This window comes from Phascolarctos cinereus, unplaced genomic scaffold (genome assembly GCF_003287225.1).
Source record: "Phascolarctos cinereus isolate Bilbo 61053 unplaced genomic scaffold, phaCin_HiC Scaffold_9;HRSCAF=440, whole genome shotgun sequence".
NCBI classification, from domain to species: Eukaryota; Metazoa; Chordata; class Mammalia; order Diprotodontia; family Phascolarctidae; genus Phascolarctos; species Phascolarctos cinereus.
In genome coordinates, this window is record NW_027556402.1 from 233,578,700 (window position 1) to 233,594,836 (window position 16,137).

The 16,137-nt window shown below is 43.3% G+C and overlaps 1 protein-coding gene across 2 annotated transcripts in view; it reads left to right on the forward strand.

Annotated features, from left to right (window-relative positions):
• Nucleotides 1-16,137, forward strand: part of LDLRAD3 (low density lipoprotein receptor class A domain containing 3) — a 268,228-nt gene that overhangs the window by 83,788 nt on the left and 168,303 nt on the right. For both annotated transcript variants that reach the window (XM_078149024.1, XM_020963945.2), the window contains exon 2: nucleotides 13,790-13,936. In XM_078149024.1, coding sequence (XP_078005150.1) covers nucleotides 13,790-13,936 — 147 coding nt within the window. The remainder of the gene's footprint in view (nucleotides 1-13,789; nucleotides 13,937-16,137) is intronic.

Sequence of the window (16,137 nt, forward strand, 5' to 3'; positions counted from 1 at the left end):
GTGAGCAGATTGCTGAAGAGGGCCAGGCTGGTTTAATGGATTAAGCTACTTAAGAAAATTTTAAAAGACACACCGTTAATATTCATTCTCTTTCTCCCCCCTCATCCTCTGCCCTTCAGCCCTCCCCCCCTTCCCTGCTTGGCTCGAATATTGTCATGAACACTGTCTGCATCTCTCTTCTAATGTAAAATGATTAGCTAGCCAATAATTCATATAAAGACTACAGACATCTTGGTGGAAGATTGTGGGTAATTGATGCTAGCCGTCTCTGTGGTAGTGGGGGAAAAAAAATGCTACCTCTGGAAAGATGACCTGAATTTGAAGTCTGGCTTTTTACTACCTGGGTGTCCTTGGGCAAGTTACTTCCCCACTCTGGGCCTCAGTTTACACATCTGTAAAACATGTGGATTAGAGTTGATGATGACCTTCAAGCTCCTTTCTAGCTGACCATGACATTCACCTGCCACAAAACCCTCTGAGGTTCCCTATTACTCTGTGATAAAGCACAGATTCCTTGGCCTGGCATTCAAGACCCTCTACATTACGTTTTTAGCTTAACTCTTCAGCCTTATTTCACGTTACTTCCCAGCCTTAATGCACCTGATATTCTGTCCCAATTGGATTACTAGTTATTTCCCTATTTCATCTTTGGTTTTTCAGGTCCACGAATTACTATCTTTCTATGGCTTTACTCTTCCCTTAAAGCCTTCCTGTTCACATTCCTCTCCAATTCCCGCTCCCACTGGAAAGTGTTCTCCCCTTCCTTGAAATTTCTCAGAGCTCTGTGTTGGAATTTTCCTTTTGCCCCAGTCACCTCTGTCTTGAATGTGTTTTTTTGGGCCCGTGTCTCATTGAATTATGTTAATTAGCCAAGAATGAACCACACATTGCAGCAGCAGAATTAGCAATTAATATTAAAAATTGGCAGACTTATTACTGAGCTCCCCACGCTCTTGAGTCCAGTCAGACATTCTGTCTCCTGTCGTTTGGCTTCTGATACCCCATCCCCCACCCCCATTTTGGAATGCACTCCCACCTCTCCTCTGTCTCTTAGAATCCCCAGTTTTCATGAAAGCTGAACTCAAATGCCACCTCCTACATGAAGCCCTTCCTAATCCTCACCAGTAAAACAGCCTTCTGCATTTTCGTAAAACTTGATTCAAAAATAGCATTTTCAGCTGTACAGTGTATAGTTACCAGTACCTCGTGCCCAATTGCCTTATTTTTGTGTACATAGTTTCTTCTATAGTTATATACTTATATATTATATTTTTATATAATTATAGAAATTATTATATCATAATTACAAAAATTCTAGATCAATTATACACATTTTACATGTTATCACCCCATGGTGCATGGTTCTTTGAAGGCAGCGTCGGTTTCATTTTTGCCTTGCACCCACAGTGCCCAGCATGGTACCTGGCATAAGTTTTTGATGATTGATTGAACCGCACGCAACTCTTCCCCCTTGATAGCTTTTGCTAGCCGTATAAAAGCTCTTTGAGGGCAGGGTTTGTATTATTTTTGTCGTTGGCTCCCCAGTGCCTAGCACAGCACTTAAAAAAAAAAAGGATCAAAGGAGATAATCAGCAAGCGTTTACATTAAGTACCTACTACATGCTGGGAATACAAAGCCCCCAAATGAAACAAATTCCTGCTCTCAAGGACCTTTGATAATGTGTATAAAACTTGTTGTAATACTTAAAGCTCCATCAACATAAGCTGCTAGTTGTTATTACCTGTTTCCTTTTTCACAACCCTTTGTTTATCAGCATTTATTAAGCACTTACTAGGTGCTAGGCACTGGGAGGAAGGAAGGAAAAGAGGGAAGGAAGGAAAGAAGGAAAGGAGGAAGGAAGAGAAAGCAAGAGTAAAGGAAGGAAAGAAAGTTGTTCTCAAGGAGTTTACATTCCATTGGTGTGGAGTAGGACAGATACAGCAAGCTTATACTCAGATAAACAGAGTGCAGGGTGTGAGGGGGCAAAGGAGAGATCGCTTTCAGCTGGGGTGTGGAGGGGAGATGTTTGTGTGGAGGTGGGGCAGTGGGGGTCATTATTACATCACATTGGAAGTGGGATTTGCTGCTTTGGCCAAGCTCTGTGTATCTGTTAGAGGCTGGCCACCACAAAAGAAGAGGCAGAGCTTCCCAGTTGAATGGTTTGGGGCTGAGCTTGAAGCCTGGGATCGAATGCTCCTTCTAGCCCTTTGCTATGAGCAGGGGCACAGACCGGCTTTTCTGGATGCCTGATAAAATTGCTTATAGAGTTGTTCCTCCTTCCCATCCCCTTCTTCCCTTAGTTTAGATTCACTACCTGTTTGACCCTGACCTCCCGCTATTCCTGTTGGGAAAAGAAAGGCAGCCACCTTCTGCATCCCTTGTCTGGCTGTTGTGTTCCACAGAGGCACGAGAGGAGATTGTCATTTACTTACCCTCCTTGGATCAGGCAGCTGTGAGAAGAATCTTTTCCGTGGGTCATGGAGGATGGAGGAGGAGGAGGAGGGGATGCTTTATGGCTTGCCAAGGAGTCTTACCTACTTACTTTCTCTCTCCCTTCTCCTAAAAGCTTAAAGCCGTCACAGACATGATCTCATTTGTTTTGTAAATTTTCCAGAAAAAGAAAAAGTCCTCAGCAAAATGTGTGTGTGTGTGTGTGTGTGTGTGTGTGTGTGTATGTGTGTGTGTGTGTGTGTGTGAGAGAGAGAGAGAGAGAGAGATCACATGGCAAGAGAGATAACACGTGGATAGCCCATATGCTAGGAGGTACCTTGGATAGTAGGCCTGGAGGTCAGGAGGACTTGAGTTCAAATGTGACCTCGGACACTTAGTAGCTACGTGACCCTGGGCAAGTCCTTTAACCCTATTTGCCTCAATTTCCTCATCTGTAAAGTGAGCTAGAGAAGGATGTGGGAAACCACTCCAGTGTCTTTGCCAAGAAGACCCCAAATGGGGTCATGAAGAGTCGGTCATGACTGAGATGAGTGAACAACAACAATGAGAGAACTCCAGGGGAGTCAGACCCAGGAAAAATAACTAGGAAACAAATGGGTGGCTTAGTGGTTAGAGCCTGGAGGCAGGAAGACCTGAGTTCAAGTCTAGCCTCAGACACGTGACCCTGGGCAAGTTACTTCACCTCTCTTTGTTTTAATCTGCTGCAGAAAGAAATGGCAAAGCACCCCAGTGTCTCTGCCCAGACAACCTCACGGATGGCATTGTCCAAGGGGTCGTGAAGACTCACACACGACTAAATCAACTGAATAACAATAACAGGAAGCCTGTATCGACTATAGGATGCCATGTCATGAAAACGCAGGAAAGGCCTCCGGCACGTTGGGTAGACCCCTTTTTGACGTGTTTATGGGAGGACACCTACTGACCACAGCACAAGTTAAGCTTCTGCTGTGTGTCAGGCACTGCGCTAAGCAGAGCAAAGAAATGCAGAAAAGGCCCCTGCCCTCGAGAAGCTTCTATTTTAATGGTGGAGACAAAGTACAAATAAATACTTGGCATTCCTCAGGAGAGTGACCCCATCACCTTGCCCGGGGCGTGGAATAGAGCTGATTCTTATTAAACCTCGATTGACTGATTGAGCTGCCATATCCCTGAGATTGCAGATCCACTGGACTATTGGTAAATAGTGTCTGCAAATGTAAATGAATAGATTCAAGAGGGGTGTACTCTCCTTGAGTGACATAAGTGATAAATGGGTGGATGAGGGCTGTGTGAGGGATTCTTCGAGGGAGCCTAGGCATGCTAATTAGCATCACAGATGACCTTACCAATGTCCCTGCAAAATGCCCTTGAATGCCGCAGTTGTCCAAGGACACCCAGGAGGTGTCAGAGGCTCTTGGCATGAGCTGTGTGACCATGTGCCTCTCTGAGATGAGATAGTTTCCTCATCTATAAAATGGGGAGAAAACTATAATAGCTACCTCACCTACTCAAAGGACACAGTTATGCAGAGCACTTCTCAAATTGTGGAGCATTATATAAAGGTCAGTTCTCCTTTCTTCTTCCTCCTCACCAAAATCCTGGAATTCTGGGCATACCATGGTCTCCATGTACAAAATTGAGAAATGGTAAGAAAAAAAAAAACACAACTTAGGCTCATAATGACAAAGTGCACCTCCCTGGCTGATCACGGGCAGGAATCAAATCTGATGCCTTAGCTGAACTACCTGTTCCATATCCAGAGTCCCCCCTGGCAGGCAGATTTCCCCATCAGTCATTAACAACCATCCTTCCTTTTCTGGGAATGGACAATGGGGCTGCCTGGGTGAGAGCAGGAGGAGAAAGCAGCCCTCTGTGACAGTCCCTGCCTAATCCCAGGATTGGCCTGAGGATGCTCATCTGTAGTTCGGTCTGACGTTGATGCAGACCAAAGCAGGTTGGAGTTTTATGGGTCTTTGGGGGCTTTTCAAGTGATGTTTATAAACAGATCATTGGAGACAGACTCACTTGGTGGCTTCCAATAAGCCTGTGTGTGTGTGTTTGTGTTTTTTGTTTTTTTTAAAGAAGTGAGTCAAAGGAAAAATAGGCCCCACCGCAGCATGTGTGCTGGCAGCACACTCTATGGAGAAGTGTCTCAATTCCCTGGAGATGTTTCAGGAACGTCTCTTTGATGGAGGCTTTCAGAATCAAATGTGTAGCCTGAGTAGGCGGGTGTTGCCTGGCTATTCCTCAAGAGTGTAGACTTAAAATGGTATAAAGCAAAAAATGGAAAGTGACATCTGACCTGGCCAGGTTCCAAAGGCCCACGCCATTGGATGGCTCAGTGGTTGGGTTTGCATTGTCCTCTCGTGACATTGTCATGTCCTTCAACTGAATGTCCCTTGGGAAGCCTCTGGTACGTTGGAACAGGGTAGGAAGGGAAGATGTCTCCTTGGAGGGTTTGTGTCCAATGATGATGATATTATCTTTTTATTCTCACAGTGAAATTGGGGAGAGAGGTGTCATTATTATTCCCATTTTACAGGTGAGGAAGCTTGGGCTGAGAGAATTGCCCAAGATCCCACAGTTAGTGTGTGAAGCTGGATTCCAACTGAAGTTTGCCTGATGCCAGACTCAGCACTCTTTCCGCTATGCTGCCTAGCTGACATGATACTGTGCCATCCAGCTGGATGTTGTGTGGGATTATCAAGCTCTCAGTGTCCAGAACAGAACTTATACCTCTTCCCTAAACCTTCTCCTCTTCTTCTCTCTCTCTCTCTCTCTCTCTCTCTCTCTCTCTCTCTCTCTCTCTCTCTCTCTCTCTCTCTCTCTCTCTCTCTCTCTCTCTTTTGGTGGGCGAGGCAATTGGGGTTAAATGACTTGCCCAGGGTCACACAGCTAGTAAATGTCTGAGGCTGGATTTGAACTCAGGTCCTCCTGACTCCAGGGCTGGTGCTCCCTTTCCTCTTTCTAAATTCCCTGTTTCTGTTGAGGGCAACACTATGTCGCTAGTTACCCAGATTCACAATTTCAAAGTCATCCTCAACTTTTCCCTCTCCTTCATACCCCATATCTGTCAGTCTGTCAACAGTCATTTATTAAGTGCTTACAATGTGTCAGGTGCTGTGCCAAGTGCAGGAAATACAAAGTAAAACAAACAAAAATCCATAGTCCCTGCTCTCAGGGAGTTTACATTCTAGTGGTATAACTGGCAAAATGAAATAACTAGGTACATATATTTTTTTTTCAATTGTATGTAAAACATTTCTGACATTTGGTTTTTAGAATCTTGAGTTCCAAATTCTCTCCCTTCTTCCTCTCTCCCCTCATTGAGAAGATGAGCAATTTGATATAGGTTATATATGTGCAGCCATACAAAACATATTTCCATATTAGTCATGTTGTGAAAGAAAACAGACAAAAAAACCCCAAGAAAAATAAAGGTTTTGTTTTTTTTTAAGTATACACTCAGACTACATAAGTACTTTGTTTGAAGGTGGATAGCCATTTTTCATCACGAGTTTTTTGGAATTGTCTTGAATCATCGTATTGCTGAGAATAGCTAGGTCATTCACAGTTCTTCATCATACAGTATGGCTGTTTCTGTGTACAACATTCTCCTGGTTCTGCTCACTTCGCTTTGCATCAGTTCGCATAAGTCTTCCATGTTTTTCTGAAAGTATCCTTCTCATCATTTCTTACAACCCAATAATACTCCGTCACAATAATACACCACAACTTGCTCAGCCGTTCCCCAATTGATGGGCATCCCCTCAATTTCCAATTCTTTCCCACCACTTAAAGAGCTGCTATCCATATTTTTGTATATGTAGGTCCTTTTCCTTTTTGTAATCTCTTTGGAATACGTACAAGATAGATAACAGTGTAAATGGAGAGTAAGAGCAGGAAGAAGGCGGTAGCTGTAGATCAGGGTTGAAGAAGGCTGCAGGCCTGGAAAAGGCTTCCTGAAAAAGGGGGAATATTTCCTCAGTTGCCAAGTGATGTAGAGATCTACATGACTGAATCTCTGTGACATCTCTACAACCTGTTGCCTACATTTCACATGGTTACCACTCTGGTTTGGGTCCTTATCCCTTCTTGCCTTGAGTATTATAATAGCCTTCTAACTTGAGTCACTTTGCTTTTAAATCATTCTGCCAATCAATCAGTAAGCATTTATTAACATCTATTAGATGCTTAAGGTACTGTGCTAAGCGCTTTACAAATAATGTAATTTGCTCCTCAAAACAATCCTGGGAGGTAGGTGCTATGTAATCATCACCATTTTACAGATGAGGAGACTGAGACTGAGAGGTTAAGTGAATGTGGCCAGAGTCGCACAGCTCGTGTCTGAGGCCAGATTGGAATTTAGGTTTCCCTGACTCCAGGCCCAATGTTCTATCACCTGTGCCATATAGCTGCTTCCAGAGGGAAAGGGCAATGACAGTTGGGAAGATCAGAATAAAAAAAGCAAAAAGCTTGCCTTCCAAGTGCCTAGCATGGAATCTGGCACATTTGTTATTTAGTTGTTTTCAGTCACGTCTGACTCTTCATGACCCCTTTTGGGATTTTCTTGGCAAAGATACTGGAGCAGTTTGCCATTTCCTTCTCAGCTCTTTTTACAGATGAGGAAACTGAGGCAAACAGAGTTAAGTGACTTGATACAGCTACTATGTGTCTGAGGCATGGGGTGGGAAGTGGGGGCGGGGGGAAGAAAAATGACTTCTCCAATTAAGTCCAAGAACAACTCCAAGTAATAGAATCACTGTTCAAAAGCTGGGAAAAATCAATAAGAAGAAAGATTGGCTGTTCCTTGTCTCATCCCAAGGTGAGCAAGATCAGGACGCAGCAGATGTTCAGCCTGCGTGAACAGGTCCGTCCCCCCCCCACTCCTCCCCCAGCTCTTTTGCTTCCCCGGGTGGAAATCTGTGGATGCCAGCCATCAGGGAAGTAACTGTGCAGCAAGCCTGTTTGCTCTGGCCCTGAGTAGGCGAGCTCAAGACCTTTCATTTTCAGGGCAGATGGCACAGCTATTTTAAGTAAGGCATGTGCTGTGGTGAAAATGGCCAACAGTTTTCTGTTTTTCAGCTTAATGAAGAAAAAAAAGGAAAGGGGAGGAGGCAAAAGCCCAGCTAGCTTACTCTTGATAATGCTTGGGTTTTTTTGGTTCTAAATGTGTCCCAAGATGTGCATGGTGGGATAAATATTGCAGCCAGCAGAAGGTCCTAGTGTCAAGCTGAAAAGCTTTCTAACCTTTCTGAGAACAATTGGTTCCATAGTTTAGCTGCGGAGATCCAGACGTGTTCCAGTCCTGTGTTTTTGGGTAGGTAGGAGGAGAGGAGATATGCTCTGTGGGGCAGAAATCGCATGTAAGGAACAAGTAGAATGCTGGGACTGGGCAGGTCGTCTATTAGCAGTATGGCTTTATTGAATGAGTACCAGACTTGAAGTCTCAAGAGCTGGGTTTGAGTGTTGGCTGTGGTACGTGGTAGAATTCTTCTTCAGTTGTGAGTGCCATATTGTTAGGAAGGACTGAAGAGAATCTAGAAAAAGACAGCTAGGGTTGGGAAGGACCTTGAGTTCATGCCATGTGAAGATCTGGTGCAGTGCAGGAGCGTAGTCAGCCTGGAAAAGAGAAGTCTTACTGCATGGCATGATAGCAGTCTTGGAGTATTGAAGGCTTATCACTGGAAGCGGGTTTGGATTGGTTCTACTGGACCCCAGGTGATGGAACCAGTAGCAATGGGTGGAAGGCGTAAAAGGGCAAATCTGGGCTTGATGTAAAGAATAACATCCCTATAATCACAGCTCAACATGGCAAAAGGCTGCCTTGAAAGGTCTTCAAACAAAGAATGAATGAATGAAGCATTTGTGAAGCACCTACTATGTGCAAGTCACTGTGCTAAACACTGGGGGTACAAACAGAAAAGGAAGCAAGTCCCCGCTCACATTCCACAACACTCACGGGAGGTTACAGATGCAGGTCAGAAGGAAAGGTCCCATGGTCCTTAGGGGTAGCAGCAAAGCAGATGGTCTTGCCTTTTCTTTCACATCATTTCCACTGATAAAAATCTTGTCAGTTTCTGATGTTGAACCATTTGACAGTGACGAGGACCTTGATGACAAGAGCTTTCTTTTCTGGGTCTTCAGTAGAGGTGCCTCTGGCGGCACCTTTAGGAGCGTTTGTTTGGATTAATAATAATAATTATTGTTATAATAACATTTCTATAGAGCTCACTGTGTGCTAGGCACTTTACAACTGTTTGATCATAACAACCCCAGGAGGTTGATGTTTTTATTACCCTCATTTTACAGATGAGGAAACTGAGTCAAACAGATTAAATGATAGCAGTTACTTCCCAGGATGACAGCTTCGGACACCTGACTAGAAGCATTGCTATTCCCAAAGATCCTGGGCTCAAAGTCCTGGGCTGTCTCCATCAGCCTCTCCAGAGACATGGTGGTGGTGGTGGTCTTGGTTAGACGTGCTTGGCACACGCGGCCACCTGCCTCCTTCAGGATGCCTTGCTGCTTCAAAGACTAGATGCCCATTGGTTGGGTATTTAGGCAGTGAGGTGGCACAGAGCATGACCATTTCTTCTCATTCCCTCTCTGTTTCACTCTATGAACTACCTTGTACAGGGCATTATATCTCTCCTCTCAATGCCTTTGTATAGACTGCCCTCAATGTCTAGAGTGCTGTACTTGGAGATAGGAAAACCTGAATTCAAATCCCACCTCAAACACTTATTAGCTAATTGTGTTACCCTGGGAAAGACAACATCTGTCTACCTCAGTTTTCTCAACTGCAAAAATGGGGATGATACTAATAGCAGCTACCTTGCAGGTCTGTTGTGAGAATCAGTGAGATAGCATATGGAAAGTACTTTGTAAACTTTAAAGTGCTATATAAATGCCATTCTTCTTTCATCATCATCATCATTTATTTTGTAGAGAAATTTCTTTTTCAAAAGTGGGCTAAAGTAGATGGTCTCTGGGCTTCCTTTTGTCTCTGAGATTCTGGTTTTCTATGTCCAAGGCAAGTCCCATAACTTAGAGGGTCATGAAATTTAGTGCTAGAAAGGTCCTTAGAGGCTGGCTGGGTTAACTCCCTCATTGTCTACATGAAGAACAGAGGCCCACAGAGACTGAGGAGTGCAGAATGAAAACTCCCCGAGTTCTGGGAGGTTTTTCCATTGTGGTCTTTGAACCTCAGTGCCTAGAGGCTCAGCACCCCTCCACAGCGCACAGCAGCTTATTAAATACTTATTGAGTTCAGTTGAATTGAGGAAGCAATGTAGCACAGTGGGAAAAAGCAGTAGCTTAGGGGAACTGGGTGCAAATCCTGCCTGGATACTGACTGCCTTTGTCACCTTGGACAAGTCCCTTAGCTTCCCTGGCCTCAGTTTCCTTACCTATGAAAGTGTAGTTTTGGACTCAGTGGCCATTCAGGTCTCTTCAAGCATAACTCTGTGATCCAGAATTGATACATAGGCAGTACGTACTCTGAACCTCAGTTTCCTCATTTGTAAAATGTATTACTGTAAAGTTGCAATGGTACTAACATTCACTTTATCCCAGCTTTGCAGGGAAAGCATTTTGTAAGCTGTAAGATGCTATTGAAATAGGAGCTGTTATTATTATTAATAATAAAATATTATTATAAAATATGTATTATATAATATAAGATAATAATGATAAATTATTACCAGTAATTTATATTTTATCTTAATGTAGCCGCTTAACTCCTTGCCTTCATTTCCCCTAGCATTGGTAAGGGACAGTAAACCATGTCACTTATGTAGTGCACGAGGATTTATTCTCTGTGGACTTCCAAAAAGGAGTATTGCCAGTGCAATAGGAATTGTTATCTACAATAGTAATAATAATAAATAATTAGTTTGTGGAAAGGGGAGGGGCTGTGATGGCAATTTCGGACAAGCTCATTGTCATCAGAAACTACCCCTAAAGTGTTATCCTTAGAGAGCCCATTCTTGGGGATCAATGCAAGGAGACAGTAGACAGGGCAACCCATCATTTCGGGCTATTAACATTTATCACCTACTGAATTCCTAGCAAGATATGACCCATGGCTAGAATTCTATGTTCAAAGCTCTCCACCATGACAGATGTCCCATCTCCATACTATCAATACAGATCCTGAAATATTCAGAACTCCATCAATAAACTGTCCTGGATCCAACCATTATCAAAGAGAGGACTGGGCCCTGCAGTCTCCAGGACATAATATTGGTTCAAATAAGCTTAAGGACATTTAAAATCGATGTCTCCATATGAAATACTCATAATCTCTAAACTACATAGAACAAAAGTCTTCCAAAGTGTAGAGACCGAGCAGAAGTCAAAACTGCTTGGGGATATTATCCCCATCATACCGCCAGCTAGCAGTCATGCCGAGGATGCTTTCAGTAAGCCTGCAGAGGAGGAGCTTACATCTCAGTACTTTTATCCAGTTACACAAGGAGAAGTTATTTTATTTTCTGTGAAATAGTTTATGTCTTAACTTTAATAAGATAGTAACAAGAATGCCACTCCCATCATGAGCTTTTTTTAATGTGTATTTTTTCCAGACATTGTTCTCATTCTCTCTCTCTCTCCCTCCCCCCCTCTTTCTCTCCCCTCCCCTCCCCTGTTCCCTTTCTTTCTTTTTCTTTCTTTCTTTCTTTCTTTCTTTCTTTCTTTCTTTCTTTCTTTCTTTCTTTCTTTCTTTCTTTCTCTTCCTTCCTTCCTTCCTTCCTTCCTTCCTTCCTTCCTTCCTTCCTTCCTTCCTTCCTTCCTTCCTTCCTTCCTTCCTTCCTCCCTTCCTTCCTCTCTCTCCCTCCCTTTTTCTCTTTCTTTTTGTCTCTGTCTGTCTGATGTCTCTGTCTAATACATAGCTGCAGTCAGTGTGTATGCTGTTGTTCTGATCATTTCCCCAACTTCCCATCATAGGAACATGGATTAAGAGTTAGGAGGGACTTTAGAGGTCACTGAGGCTAAGCTACTCATTTTACAAACAAGTGAAGAGAGGTAAAGTAATTTACCAGCTTCACACAGTTTGTAAATGTAAGAAGCAAGTTTTGAATCTAAGTTTTCCTGACTACAGGTGAAGGGGGTGGATATACAGAATAAACCCATAGATATATGTAAGGTAATTAGAGAAAGAGAAAGTGTGACCTAACTATGATGTCATCTAATTCAAGATTTCTTAACCTGGGGTCCACAAAGTTTTTGAAAAATATTTTGACCATTATATTTCAATATAATTGGTTTTCTTTGTCATCCTATTTTTTTTTAAATTGTGTATTTAAAAACATTTTTCAGAGAAGTTCTACAGGCTTTACCAGACTCCCTAACAGGGGGTGTCCATGACACAGAATAGGTGAAGAATCCGTACTCTGATTTATTAGTCCCTTATCTGTGTCCAACGGGGCTGTAGAAATCCAATGGCCAGTTACATGGTCTCAAGGCTAGAAGATGGAATAATGGCATGTGATTACTGCTCATTCTAGATCTGAACATGCCTCTTTCTTGCCTTGGTTAGGGGTGGGGAGAGAGAGAGAGTGAGAGAGAGAGTGAGTGAGTGAGAGAGAGTGTGAGAGAGAGAGAGAGAGAGAGAGAGAGAGAGAGAGAGTCCCTTAATAGCCCCTTGGCTATTGGTTTGATGATATGAACAAACGTCTCCCATTGTGACTACTAGATTTATTTTTAAATTCTGACTTGGTCTATATTTATCCCACCAGCATTTAGAATGTTGGAATGAACTTACTAGACTTGCCTTTTTGCCACTAGTCTCTCAGGATATTGGAAGCTGACGAACTAATTGAGAGTATTTTGTTAGATTTGGTTATCTGGTTTTGGCAGTGGGGAGGGATGGGAGGGATGCAGCAGGTGAGGAATAAGAAGGGTTGCCTCTTATTTGGAAGTCTGGATGGCAAGGGAAGAGTCTGAGCTAAAGGTACTTCTTTGGGAGGTGGGCCAAAAGCCTACCAAGGAGACAGGCACCATGATGTAGTGCTTCAAGTGCCAGACTCAGAGCCAATAAGACCTGCGTCCACATCCCACCTTAGGCACTACTGGCTGTATGGCCCTGGGCAAGTCACTTAACCTCCATCTGCCTTGATCTTCTCATCTGTAAAATGAGAACAATAATATTACTAACCTCACAGGGGGACCAGATAAGATTATGTATGTAATGTGATTTGAAAACCTTGAAGAATCATGTGAAACAACAGCCAACAGTTGGAGCTATCCTATCATGAAATGGACTGCTTGCCTCATGAAGTAGTGAGTGTGCTGGCATCAAAAATGTTCAAGCAGAGGGTGAGTGCCCACTAGTCCGGGACCTTGTAAAAGAAGTCCTACTTCAGGTCAAGGTTGAACCATATGACAGCGAGGGTCCTTCCAGTCCTCTTGGTCTGGGAGTCATAACTTCTGAGGCAGTTCAGGAGCAGACAGAGGTCACTATCCATAAGTGTGAGTACATGAGAGCAGTAGGGTAGTGGCTAAAGAATTCTGGACTTGCAGTTGGCATCAATCTAAACTTGACATTCAAAGGCCTTCACGATCTAGCCCCAGACGGCCTTTCTAGGTACCTCTGCTTCTTAGCATCCCTACTGTCCCTCAAGGCTTAGCTCAAACACCACGTCCTTCAGAAATCCCTCTCCGATCCTTGTAACTTCTATTGCCACGTATTTGATTATCCATTTTTCTGTCACGTCCCCTCCCTCCTCCATTCAAATGTAGGCACCTCGAGGACAGGGCCTTTTTTTGTTTTATCTGTATTTCCAGTGACTAGCACAGTGTTTTGAACCCAGTGAGTGCTTAATAAATGCTTGTTCACGTAGTATCTTGAACACAGTAGGGGCTTAATAAATGCTTGGATTGGTTTGATGTTCAAATCACAGCTCTGACATTTAATAGTTAAATTCTAGTCACTTCCCATCTCTTTGCCTCAGTTTTGTGAAATGGGAAAAATACTCTAGTGCTCACCTTAAGTTTTCATTGTTAGGATCTAATGTAATGAATGTATGTTATGGTCTTTGTACATATTAAAGAGCTGTAAAGTGATCAGCCATCTTTAGGCATCAGGAATCTGCCTAGTATCAGCTACTCATGATGGCTGTTTAAAAAAAAACAATGTTGATTTTTCACTAATGCCTCCTACAGAATGGAATTAATGTGCCTCATAAATGAAGATCAGCAGGTTTAAATGGCATAGGGTTCTCTCTCTCTCTCCTTCCCTTTTTTCTCTTTCTCTCTCTCCCCCCTCTCCCTCCTTCTCTCCTTTCTTCTCTCCCTCCCCCCCCCTTTCTCGCTCTCTTTTAAAAAGTCTCTTCTCTCTTTCCCCTCCTACAGAGAGCCAGCTGTTGCCTGGGAATAACTCCACCAACGAGTGTAACATTCCAGGAAACTTCATGTGCACCAATGGACGTTGCATCCCTGGGGCCTGGCAGTGTGATGGGCTACCAGACTGCTTTGATGAGAGCGATGAGAAGGAATGCCGTGAGTGTCACAATCTGTCTTCCCTTTGTGATGAAGGGCAATCCAGAGCTCCTCCCTTAATATTAGGATCATAGGTTTTAGAGCTGAAGGCCCCAAGACCCCTCAGTCTCCCCTCTCCAGCATGTAAGCTTCTCACAAGAAGGGATGGTTCATTATTTGCACTTGCCTCCCCAGCACATAGTAGACTCTTAATAGGTACTTGATTGATTAGAGAACGCCTTCATTTTAGAGATAAACTGATGAACAAAAAGGTTGCTTGTGACTTGATTAAAGTCACACAGGCATTGTCACAGCATCTTGGAGTTCGGGGACCTGTTTGCCAGAGGCCTCTTTTCCTCGTGCCAGCAGTTTGATGAAGAAATCAGCCAGAGTTTCTGGAGAAAAGTGGGAAGCAGAGGACGAACAGCCTAGTATATGGTATTGCTCTCCTTCTCTCTCCTGGTGTTGCCCAGTTTCTCCTAAGCTGTGGCCCAGATTGCAGCTACAGACTTTTCTATGATCTCTTAATATTTCTATTGTTCTGGGTCATTCATTCAAGATCCAAATCACCACTTCTTTGTGGTCCACATCAGAATTTCAGGAGATTTAGGTCAAGGGTTCCCATTATAGGATTATGGATACCCCCAGAGGATTTGAGAAGCTTCTATAAAGAGACCTAGGAAATATTTGGTAAATAACTGTATTTTCCTATTGAAATTAATTGATCTCCTTATCTTATTTCTTATGTGCAAATGCATAGTAAATTATAGAATTTATTTTCTCACATTTTGAATTGGGGATATAGGAGTATTTACTAAAAGCTAAGGGATGTGGGAAGTAAAAAAAAGTTGGATACCTCAGATTTAGGTGGCGTGTTCTCCTTATAAAAGCATTGGGGCACCATTAGTTATCTTGGAGGTTTGCAGGTAGCACATAAGCTTGACTGCTTGGGAAATATAGCATGAGGGCCCATCACATTCACTCTTTGTGAACTTATAGAATCTGTGAATCACTTTCTGAGCCTCATTTTCCTAAACTTTAAAATGGGATAAAAATATGGAGTTACTCTAAGTACAATGTTTTGTCAGACTTAAAATACTCCAAGAAAATATTAGCTCGCACCTTTTTTAAAATAAAAACTTAGGGTCATTGATCCAAAGGAAGAATAGGCCTCCGAGTCCATGTGAGTCACAGCGAAAACTGAATTGGTTTCCTGCCCTGTAAATTAAAGGCGTTAGACTAATCCACCCTTCAGATCCCTTTCCATTTTATAATTTTGTGTCATTTATGGAGCGACTGCTTCTAAAGCTGGTACCCCTTTCATTATAGCAACCTAGTGAGATGATACCTGGGAAATTAGCATGAAAATTGTCAAAAGATAAGAACACATGACGCATATTGTTGTCTTATGTCCACTCTAGCCAAACAGTGTGCCAGTAGGCTTAGGCCCAGCAGGCCTATGGATACCCTCCCCCTCTTTCTCCAGGCAGAGGCTAGGCAGCCTAGTGTTGGGGAAGATGTAGAAGGGTCCTTGATCATATGTGGTGTGGACTAGATGACCCTTGAGCTCTCTTCCAATTCTTGTATTCTGTGACCCTTATGAAACCTTGGTGGAGACCAGTATCCATTAGTGCCCCATAAGGTAAAGGCAGGATAGGTTGGGACATAAGTGGAAGAAAATAGCACGGGAGAATCATGGCACAGCTTTGGTTGGGGACCAATTGCCTGGTCCTTCTGTCATCAGTTTTTCCCTGATCTTCCGGTAAGAAGGATTTGGTTGGTGTTTATCAAGCACCCTGGAACAATGGTTTTCAGAGGATTGGAAGGATGACTGAAACCAAGTCCTTGTTCTTAGGCAGCTTAAAGTCTAACTGGGAAGAATGAAGGAACGGAAAACCATTTGTTAACTTCTTACTATGCCAGGAATATAAATATGTTCTGTTGGGGGAGACACACGCATAGGGGAGTGGTGGTCAAAGGGAGAAGCCTTGGTTCAGAAAGTTATAGGGATGGTGGGTGGGGGCCTAGTGGGATCTATTGACATACTCCTTCAAGGAGCAATGAATGAGAGGCGGTTTGATTACAAATTCTGGTCCAGAACTGGAGGACACTGGGGATGGGCACTTGTCTTCAGGGTTGTAGGTGAGGGGGTTGTTTCAATGGAAGAGGTGCCCAGAGAGCAGAAAGGGAAGTGAAGCATGTCTGGGGCCTTCCTGGAATAG